Source organism: Aedes albopictus, chromosome 3 (assembly GCF_035046485.1).
Source record: "Aedes albopictus strain Foshan chromosome 3, AalbF5, whole genome shotgun sequence".
Classification (NCBI taxonomy): Eukaryota; Metazoa; Arthropoda; class Insecta; order Diptera; family Culicidae; genus Aedes; species Aedes albopictus.
Window position 1 is genome coordinate 420,295,453 of NC_085138.1, and position 11,579 is coordinate 420,307,031.

At 38.7% G+C, this 11,579-nt stretch overlaps 1 protein-coding gene and 1 long non-coding RNA gene across 2 annotated transcripts; one reads left to right on the forward strand and one right to left on the reverse strand.

Moving 5' to 3' along the window:
* The first annotated feature begins 245 nt into the window (after positions 1–245).
* LOC134292036 (uncharacterized) lies at positions 246–1,419 on the forward strand. The gene is made up of 2 exons (XR_009999417.1): positions 246–614; positions 690–1,419. It is a non-coding gene; the product is annotated as an uncharacterized LOC134292036 (long non-coding RNA).
* Positions 1,420–2,452: 1,033 nt separating this feature from the next.
* LOC109419365 (ATP synthase subunit s, mitochondrial-like) lies at positions 2,453–3,331 on the reverse strand. Its single transcript, XM_062860695.1, has 2 exons — positions 3,230–3,331; positions 2,453–3,163 (listed from the first exon to the last, which is right to left on the reverse strand). The coding sequence occupies exon 2, from the start codon at positions 3,150–3,152 to the stop codon at positions 2,550–2,552; it is 603 nt and encodes a 200-aa protein (XP_062716679.1). The 5' UTR covers positions 3,153–3,163; positions 3,230–3,331; the 3' UTR covers positions 2,453–2,549.
* Positions 3,332–11,579: the final 8,248 nt, after the last annotated feature.

Sequence of the window (11,579 nt, forward strand, 5' to 3'; positions counted from 1 at the left end):
TTGAATTTTTCTTATTTACAATCATTAATTTAAAATCGCAAAACAAGCAGCTGCTCTGCCACTACGACAAAAAATTTCACTTGTGTGGGGGTAAACAACAACTCCTAGCAACCCTAGCAACCCCACAGAAACCGATAGAGTACAGCGTAAACAAACTCGCCAGCAGTCGCCTCCACCACCCCCGTCATAAGCCTCTCCCCGCATCTACTGACTGCGTATATGCCAGTACCTTCCATTAAATTTACCTTGGTCACCAGTGAGCCCAAGCCCAAGTACATGTACAAGTACAAGTACTCAAAATAATCCAAACGTCATTGCTACGTGAAAAATCACGTAACATCAAAAAATGGTTCATTTGCTTCATTTTACCTGACGCAGATAACCCTTACCAAGGCAATCATAAACATCAAATGATGTGCCTGTTACCATAACGAAATTGCCCAATATTCCTTAAATGAAAGTCACATACCCAGTCCAGTTCATTTCCATAACTTCATTTTGCATTCACTCAATGCCGCACTGAACTAGCTTTCAAAATATCAAGATGGCGGAATTGTAAACAAATAGCAGTATTCTTAATTTGGTTTTTTTTTTTAGCATTTTCATCACATTATGTAAGTAAAAAGGATTCGTTGTGTAAAAACTTTGGTTAGTACGAGCAATACCAGTTATTTTCCACGTTTCTGCAGGAATAATTTTCGGGTGCCGTCATCAAGCTGTCATGCCATCGAAGAAATAACCTCCCCCGGAAGGACTTATCAAGATATGGAGAAGTTATACTCAACTAAAATTTGAGCTGAGGAGCGCCTAATTTCACATTATCAATTTTCATTCAACTGAACGGGAGTGAATTTTAAGCAAACCCATTAAAGTGTGTGAAATTCTACATATGATTTTAAATAAACGAATCTCCTTTCATGATTACGTCCAGGAATACGTTTGCATTGCTGTACTTTCGTATACTTTCAATCCGGTCGATCCGGCCACGATACTGCTGCCAAGCAATATAGCACTTGCTGGCTTTGTTTAGTGTGCTCAACAGGAACAGACCCATTTGATTTTGCTGGGAAACGGTGCGTTTCCCTGCAAAATCAGTTGGATCTATTGGGTACAGTGAACAAAGCCAGCAATTGCGCTATCTTGGAATGCAGTGTTTCCTACATATTTCATTATTAACAATAATAGGACGCTATGTAAAAACTACAGGCGTGCTCTGTAACAGGTACAGAAAAAGTCCGTAGTTGTTACGTGGAAAATCACGTAGATATTACGAGAAAGGTCAATGGAATGATTGTTCATGGATGAATACTGAGTTCATCTCTTGCCACTTGTGTTTCACGTAGGTACTACGTGAAAAGTGCGATGGAAAAAAATCACGTATGTTTTCACGTAACAATGACGTTTGGATTGTTTTCAGTGCACGAATTCTTCAACCGCCTCGACACAGACAAACAGACGTAACACCTTGAACGATTTTCATGGAAATCCATCGCCCACTTCACACTACCATCACCTGGTGGAAAAGTTGCACGAATCACTGTGTTGTGCCATATCGTCAACAGAAGGCGCTAGTGTGAAACGTCAAACACATAGAAAAACGATGCGCGCGCCTCTGGTTGTGAAAGCCACAACTATGATCATTTAAAATGATCGTTAAAAGCGTGGTCGATGGAAATTTCGCAAGTGTTACGTCTGTTTGTCTGTGACTACACAGACGATCATAAATGCTTGCACGTGGTTCCTCCTGAACAAGATCCTGAAACATGTTTGTGTAATTGGTGATTTGTTGTTGCATGAAGAAGAAGAAGAAGAATGATGGTGTTTTGAAAAAATCCTATCCCTATAACACAGGGGAAGATTTTGAAATGCCTCTATAAAATCTAAAACAAAATCTTATTAAAAACGGCTTGATGTACGGTGTTAGACTTTGAACGAACTACAAATTAAGTACCTTATCAAGAAAAAAATGGTAAATTTAAATTTATACGTTCAATATGTAGTCCGTCCAAAGTCTAACACCGTACATCAAGCCGTTTTTAATTAGATTTTGTTTTAGATTTTATAGAGGCATTTTAAAATCTTCCCCTGTGTTATAGGGATAGGATTTTTTCAAAACACCATCATTCTTCTTCATGCAACAACAAATCACCAATTAGAAATGATCATTCGGAATGGGTAGATATTTATCGTAATTGCAAAAAAATGTTGCATGCAACTCGTTGCAAAATGATGATTTTTTCAGTATGACTTGTGCTTAAAAAATGATCATTTTGCAACTTGTTGCATAAATAACTATCAGAGCTGCTCAGATACAATGCGAAAAATAACGTTGAGGGGCATATAGGTACCCCACGGTACCCATTTCCGTCTTATCGGTTTATGTAGATGCAAATTTTGAACAGCGGGTTCAGCCTTTAACTCTAACTAAACTCTCTTAAAAAGAAGGCATTGGTTAAACGTGTAATTTACTTTATTCAAACACAACTCATAATGCAATACATGACTAGGAGGTAGGTAAATACGCAATGCTCAGCTTCTTCGGAACACATTCAGGGCTTCAGATCCAGGTTACAGTTGGGCAGCGATTTTCTTAATTCCTCTTCAACTTTCTGCAAATTCTTCACGTACGGTAAATTGTGGGTGCTGAGCTGTTTCAACTTCTTCAAATCTCTCAGCGTCAACAACCCAAAGTCTGTTATATTTTTGCAGTTTGAAACCTCCAGTTCCTCGAGGGTGTGAGCAACGAAATGTAACTTAGCCAGCGCTTGGTCTTCCAGGTAGACGCAATTGTGCAGCTTAATCTTCCTAAGCCGGGTCAGACCCTTCAGGTGATCGAAGCCAATGTGCATGATTCCGGAATCCGTTCCGTCAAACTCCTCGATCAGTACCGGGACCGACTCGTTCGGCAGCAGATTGTAGTTAACTTGTTCGTGTGGTACGTTGACGAATTTTGCCCTGGCACCGTTCCGAAGGAGCCACTCGGCACATAGCCGATCCGGGCCGACCACCTTGAGTCGTGCGGTGTCCACCCGGTTGAACATCATGTTGATCCATCCCCAAAAGTGACGGGTGGTTGTTACTGTTGTGGGGGAGTTCCGTGCCCTACCGGCCACTGTTGGCCCAATGTTTCGTAGCGCTTGTAAGGCCAACATATTTTATTTTTCTGAAGAATTAATGTAACAATTGGATTTACAAAAATTGTAGATTAAAACAATAACGTTGAACTTACCAATAAAATTTAATAATATTATGGTGTTTAATGCGCTTCAGTATTTGATCAAAACAATCGAAATGTCTGTTCACACTTTTATTGAAGATTACTGAAATTTGTGTATATGACATATTTCATCAGAATATGAATTCATACGGGGAAATGAAATTACTCAAAACTCAGATAAAAAGTACTTAAAATCGAGTACTGTGGCAACACTTGCTTTTTGGGTACAAAATCGAACTGACTACAAAGTACTTTTGACTTAATCTTGTAGTTATCGACAAAGACTTGCTTTTGGGTAGATTTGTAGTTATGGTTGTCGAACATTTTGTTTTGCTTTTCGCTTGCTATGAAAGTATCCAAAATGAAGTGTTGGAGTGGCACTTCATTTTGGATGAAAATTTTATTGTGCGCCATATTTGTACCACAAGTTCGGTTTGGTTTCTCTGTAAGTATCAAACAAAATGACCTTTTAACATTTTAAACAACTATTTTAAAAATTTCTAGTTCTTCTCCGCTGAATCCATTCTTACAACGAACGTGCTGCAGGCAAAACCAGAGGCAGAATCGAGGATAAAATCCAGCAGATCGGAGAATGGAAGACTTCAGTTCCCGCACGAATGAACCGGTAAGTTGTGATAAATTTAAACTAAAAACGAAAATTAATTAGTGTCTTCTACTTCGGCAGAAATGCACCCACGATGACATCAGTGCTGGAGCGGAATAGATGGCCAAACACCGAGCGGCTGCCAACAAAACGGCCATGGGATCAGCCAAGGGAACATGTTCCGGATAGCGGAGCCTCCAACACAAATGTTCATTTTTCTTAGTTAATGTATATGTTCTAAAGTGATATTATTTGTATAATACTGATAAAAGTGCAATAAAAAATATTTCAGTGCAATAACTGGCAAACATTATTTACATTTAAATCAATGGAATTTCCAAAAAAGTTGCTGTTAAGCAAGACTCGATTTTGGATTAATTTGAACCAAAACGTACTGCTCGCAATATAGTAGATTTCACTCAATACGGGCTTTTGGTGAAACAACTCAAATTTGAGTATATCGCAAATAACTCAAATTTGACTGGTTTTACTTAGCTGTCAAGATGGATGAAAAAGACTCAAATTTGAGTTTTTTCGTTTCCCCGTGTGTAGACATGTACACTAAACGAAAACCCCCGCCGTGCAAAGAACGATTCTTCATTCAATGGGCCTTTTCATTTGACGTCTTAAATCAGCTGATTTTTCGGGCGTTTGACAGTTCTTCTATGAAGATGACACTTTCTTGTTAGCATCTGTTGTTCAAGCTTTGTAAACAAATGCATGCACGGAACTGTCACATGAAAAGGCCTATTCAGGCCCCTGACACGGCCTATATCAAATGCATTGGAATCATGGTACACTGAACGAAACCCCCCGCCCAAGATCGACTGAGAGGCGGTACGATCACGCCCCTTGACGATATTCGGTCGGAAACCGTGGTCCGCCGACCAAATGATGTCATCTTAAAACCGGATGACAGCGATATGAAAATAGAATGTCGACCATATGGTCGAGCAACTTTGTTTTTTAGCGATTGATAACAATAATGTCATCGCTATCTTTTTCAAAAAATATGTGCTTAGGGCAACTTCACTGGTGGGTGGTAATGGGAAGGGTTTTACCCCTGTGGTGTTTCTCTCTTGACAGTTGTACTAACAATGATCTTTCTGAATACACCGCCTACTCAGCGGTCTGCTAAACTACCACATCTCCTTTTCTTCAACGGAAGATGTTTATTTAGCGACTGGTTTCCTCTCGTAGTATCTACATGTCAAGAAATGGACCGAGGAAGAAATGAAGCAGCTCCATTTTCAGGGGAGCTTTCAGGTTTTCATCCCATTTTACGCCGGTACGAACTGATCGCATCTGTTAGCGATTCGACGGTGTTTTAGTGTCTCTGACTTGCGCAGGCCTCCAGCTACCAATATTCCTGTAAATATTAGCTAGCTCTTGCTGAGCCCTTCCAACCGTTCCGAGCACGCGTCTTCGTGTTCGTACACACTGGAGAACGCCTTGGTAAGGAATTCCTATTTGTCCTCTGAGGAAGTTAGGACGTGAAGCATGTGGCGTTCCATCACGAAGCGATTGGTGTTATATGGCACTAACGGCGGTCAGCCAATCCGTCGATTCCGTTAGTGGAAGAAGCAACGAAATCAACACCATCCGAATCGTTGTCATCCACACTCATCGTCAGTGTCTGCAGTCGGCGCCGTGGTTACAGATTCTCTCTATCGGGTTTCTCCCGAAGAGCTAGTTCGATCGGATTTCGCATTGAGTGCTACTGTTCCGACCATTTCGGCTTCTACGGCAGTTTTTGCTCTGATGGTTCACTGCACTAGACTGACGTCATTTAGCTTCGCGTGTCATTTTTTGCCTATCCTCCCCCCAGCTTCAACCTCCTTTGCTGGCATTTTGACTTTTTCAAACCCAGTAGATGGAATTTATTGCGACTACCGGACCCGACAGTTCGAAACTGTCGCTTCGGTTGCTCTTTTATAGGTGAGCATTCTCTCGCTGGACCCAACGGATCGAATCCGTCGCTTCAGCAGCTCCCTTCGAAAGGCGAGATTTTTTTCAACCACCGGACCCGACAGTTCGAAACTGTCGCTTCGGTTGCTTCCTTCTCAGGTAAGCATTCTTTCGCTGGACCCGATGGATCGAATCCATCGCTTCAGCATCCAGCTCCCTTCGAAAGCGAGCTTCTCTTTACCAACTTCCGCCGGACCAGTGTTGCCACATTTTTTTCGGTTTTCATCTGTGATTTTGGTCAAAAAAATCTTTTTCATCTGTAGGAAATTTCAGAAAATCTTAGTAAAAATCTGTGATAGGTTAATGTCTCCAAAATCGAATAATTTTGAACAATTTGTTTATAAAAAAACGGAAAACAATGTTCTTAGAATAACGTCGACCAAAACACTCCCAGGTTGCATCTGAAGATCATCAGAAACCATAAGAACGCCGAAAACAAAGCGCCTGAGGCTTGGCCTAGGCCATCCAACTAAAAGATTTAATTTCTATTATTTAAATTTGAGTACCTGAAAATTATAATAAAGCTTTTTTTCACGAAAGTCATTGTCATTGTTTTAAAAATCTTGAAAATCTTTTTTATTGCAAAAATCTTTGATCTGTGATCACAGATATCTGTAGGCGAAAATGGGAAAAAATCTGTGTAATTCTAGGTAAATCTGTGTATGTGGCATCACTGCGCCGGACCCGACAGATCGTATCTGTCGCAACGGCAGCCCCCTTTTGAGGCGAGCTTTTCCTTTTTGCTTGCACCGGCCAGATTTTCATCGGCCGGTGCAGCATCTTATTCCCCTTTTTGTCTGACCCGAGCAGATGTTATCCGTCGGGATCAGACAGAATATATTTACCATCGATAAGCCAAATTCGGATTTAAATTGCAATTAACTTCAATTTTCTGCGCTGGGTTCTTGTTCGTCGTCGCCAATGTGGTGTTTCTCTCTTGACAGTTGTATTAACAATGATCTTTCTGAATACACCGCCTACTCAGCGGTCTGCTAAACTACCACAACCCCCAAAACCCCTCCCTTGGGAACGAGCTTTGTGCCGTCATATACAGGGTATGGCCAAAATGTTTGGGATAGGCATCTTTTTTCTCTCTCACAAACAGTGAAGAGAATTGTCAGACAAAAGAGGCACAAAACAAGCAACAAAGAAGGTGCGACGATTACTCTTTATCCCTACTGGTAACAGAATCTGTCATTATCTGATAATGACATGATCTCGAAATTTTTTGTTGCAGACAAAACGGAAGCTGAATTTGTTGCGTACTTTTCAACTCGTGAATAATCAATTATTGCTAACCCAAGGTCGAAACTGTTTGATGATAGAGCTTTACCAGAGTTGCAGTGTTTACCGACTCGAAGTTACCGTTCCTAAATCGCAATGCAAGGCTTACGATGTTAATCCCATTATTTTCAAGTTGGGACAAACTTATGTCGCATGGGTTTGTTTGTCGCAACAAATACAGGTTGCGACATTGTCATTATTGTTGCGCGATGGTTGAATTTTGATTCACTGCTCACAAAAAAGTTCAACATGCTATAACTTTCCATAGAGTGCATCAAAAAATCTCAAATTTTCACTGTTTGTCAACCTATTATATGTGCATCATTGGTACAAATTTGGGCTCGATTGATTATTCTTTCGCAAAGTTGGAACCGTTCGGGTTATACACTATTTTTTAGACAACTCATTTTTGAGCTGTCATATCTCGGAAACCAGTGAACCGACTTGAATGAAATTTTGAACGTACACTAACAATATACAAATGCTTCACAAACTATTAAAACATAGGTATATCACAGACAAACAGACGTAACACCTTGAACGATTTTCATGGAAATCCATCGCCCACTTCACACTACCATCACCTGGTGGAAAAGTTGCACGAATCACTGTGTTGTGCCATATCGTCAACAGAAGGCGCTAGTGTGAAACGTCAAACACATAGAAAAACGATGCGCGCGCCTCTGGTTGTGAAAGCCACAACTATGATCATTTAAAATGATCGTTAAAAGCGTGGTCGATGGAAATTTCGCAAGTGTTACGTCTGTTTGTCTGTGGGTATATAGTTTTTAAACGTTGAAAAAAGTTATCATGGATTGACACTTTTTGGATTTTTCTCCAAAAAATGAAATTTTTTTACGTCAATGTCAATACATTTTAGTGTTGATGTCCAAAGATTTTCCACTTCTTTTCGCGAGTTATCTTTAATCAGATATATTAGAGCCAATTTAGATTAAAGAAAGAACACATTTAGTAATTTTTGTGTGGTATTGTAAATTTGACTTATTTTCCTCTATATGGGGAAAAAATTCAACCCGGTATAACTTAATTCGCCGTGGGAAAATATTACATTTTCAATTCAATTCAATTCATTTTTATTTTTCTGTAGTCAATAACACTATTTTAAAGAAAGAACTTAACATTAACAATTCAGAGATTTGGATAACCTTACAACTGAGAACAATTCAATTTCATTAATAGAGACGTATGTACAAATTTAGAAATTGCTAGCTACGAGTAGCTTTTTTAGGGAAAACGAGTTTAGGATTGAAAAAACCCTAGATTTCATGATTCTTAACGCTAATATCACAGATGTTGAAGGTGGAGTGCTTCGATGAGCGGATTTGCGGACATTGCACAGGAAGTCCTGAAGGATCTTGTAGCACGTTCGATGCTTGCGTCAATTGTATCGACACCAGCCAGCTTGTGGAGATCATCGGTCGGGTACCACGGGTTCAGGTTGTGGACCATCTTGAACAGCTTGTACATTTTATAACGTTGTATTAAGTATCAATAGGGGGATTCACTTAACAGCGTAAACTGATTAAACTGATTAAACATCGCAATCACCAAGGCAATCGTTGATTATTTCATTCGCAAAATCATGAAACATTTCAAATAAGCAGAAAATCATGGCTTACGCAACAATTGAACCTGTTTAGTGAGTACCCCTAATATATTGTTGATAAACGTTAAAAAATTCGTTCAATTCGGTTCACTGGTTTCCGAGATATGACAGCTCAAAAATGAGTTGTCTAAAATAGTGTTTTACCCGAACGCTTCTAACTTCGCGAAAAACTATTCAATCGAGCCCAAATTTGTACCAATGATGCACATATAATAGGTTGACAAACAGTCAAAATTTGAGATTTTTTGATGCACTCTATGAAAAGTTACAGTATATTGAATTTTTTTGTGGGAGAAAAAAGTTGCCTATCCCAAACATTTTGGCCATCCCCTGTATGTAAGATAAAAAAAATATTTCTTATTGTTTTGCTCTAGAGAAAGTCCTGAACAACTTTCAAAAGAAATCCGTTCAAGACTATCCAAACGGAATTCCCAGAAAATTTTCTAATAGAATGCATTCAAAAATTTTCCAGGGATTCTTTAAGAAATTTCTCCAGGGCCCTGTAGCATAATCGGGCTAATAATATTAGCTACAAGTTACAAGTTACAAGTACTAATATTACAAGTGCTAATAATTTGTGTTGCATAAAGGCTCAATTTTCCACTAATATTATTAGCACTTGTAATATTAGTTACTATGAAAATACAAGTTGTTTTGGTTCATTTACCTGTCAAAATTCATCCGACAGACAGTTAACTATTAATTTGAAATGGCAGTTGATGTTTGTTTATATTCTGCATTTTTCGCGTAACATCCGGAAATAACTTCATTTATTCCGAAGTTTTGCATTCTTTATACGATAGATGAAGAAAACCATATGCTGTTTGGATAATTTTCGGCCGCTCTGACGAAATAGTTTTTTACAAAGTATGGCACTGCAAGTACCTAGATTTTTAGCAAAATGTCCCAAAAATTTAATAGTACTGGATGAAAAACAATGTATAAAGATTTAGCAACATGTATTATGCTTCTTGTTAAAATCCCAAGTGATCTGGGATGCAAAAATTGAGCTATTACCTACTTTTATATGTCGTAACTCGATTCGAGTTAGTGTATGTATATTGTAGCTCTTGATTAGCTTAATGATGCGCAATACAAGCAATTGATTCAAATTTATTTCGCATCTGCAACTTTACCTGTGCTTATGCAGTGACCATAATAACCATAACTTTACCAAGAACCTCCAATCAAAGATGGGTATTGTAGAAACTTTGGAGAACTTGAGAGACTCAGCAATTATATTTTGGATACAAAGTGTACATCAACGCAATTTTCTCTTCAATGAGTTTCGAATACATACTGCCAAATTTAATCGTCGAAAACTGGAATTAAGGTTGACATGTTAGATAAATAATATCTTTTGAGTTCATCAAAATGGTAAATCGATACATTCAAAACTAAATATGACTTCTGCAGTACTTTAAATTTAACTTGTAAATTATTTTACAAGACCTTTGAGACTTGTAATCAAAAGTACAAGTCATAGCTAATATTTTATACTTGTAGTTTGTTTATGCAACATACACTTGTAAAATCTACTAATAATATTAGTCCATCCGACTTATAGTATTGGACTTGTAACTTGTACTTGTAGTATTTTTATACAACAGAAAATTATAAGTTACAAGCTACAAGACTAATATTATTAGTAAAATTTTCATTATGCTACAGGCCCCAGGTCTTCCTTCAGTACCCAACTAAAATTTTCAGCGCTATAAGCTTCAGTCATTTGCTTTCTGTTGTGTAACCATCGAGTAAAAGCAGTCAACGCTGAATAAAAGGAAAGCTAGTCAAATATAAATCATAAGCTAATACACGACTGCAAAACAAGCACGCAAACTCGGTTTTCATAAATCCATTGCTTGTCACTGGGGCTGCCTTTAAGCCACCCTATTCCAACTCCGGGAGATTTCCCGGAAGATGTGAAAATTTGAACACATCGAATAGGAGTCCCCGCTAACAAAACAGCTGCTACTATACAGTACAATCCATTATACTGACAAATCCCCAAACTAGCAGCGCTTTAAAGGCCGTTATGCGATTTCATTACGGCTAGAAGCTGTAATAAAGAAACTGTTGGTTTACCAACACGGCTTGTCGGATATAAACATTATTGTCAAAACAAACTTTAAGCGGGATATATAGCTACTACACAAATTCTTTACAGCTATCCATGTATGCGCCGTGAAATTTTTTGGGTTGCTTTTATTGCACTTTAATTCAACGCCGGAAGATTTGCCGGAAGATGTGCAAATCGAGTAAGAGTTCCAGCCAATACAACAGCTGCTTTTATACAGTAAGTTTTGTAATGTTGCCAAAACACAAAACAGCAGCGCTTCGTAGCCGTCTAAAGAACACTCTTTCAGCTAGAAGCTGTGAAGAAGAATCTGTTGACGCAACCACACAGCTTGTTCAATGTAAACATTATTGCGTTTGACGTTTCACAAGCTTTTACAGCAAGATGAAGTTGGGTAAGGTTTCTTGTGGCACAATTATGAAGTCTTGTCTGGAGTAAAACAAAACGGGCTATTTTCTATGTTATTTATATATAGCAGTGTGGCAGCGAGGACATCATCGGGACCAGTGGATACGGAGATCGGGAGTTCGATTCCAAGTAGCGGCAAGTACTTTAATTATTCAATTTTAGAAGTAATAATTCCAGTTCCACATGTATTGCGTCACGGTATCCATAACCCAATTATATTTAATCGTTTAATTTGGGGATGCCGTAAAACTATTATTTAGCAACTGCGAAAAGGCTGAAAAAGCGCCTTCTCAAGATGTTATTCAGTTAGTGGTTACATAGGAGCCGAGAAAAGAGCTATGGCTAGGTGGCATAGAAGCTGATCGCGCAGCATGTACAAGCTGATTAAGTTCGC

Bases quoted from the DNA above. Each gene is read 5' to 3' on its own strand.
- LOC109419365 (XM_062860695.1), bottom strand. From the start codon at position 3,152: ATGTTGGCCTTACAAGCGCTACGAAACATTGGGCCAACAGTGGCCGGT.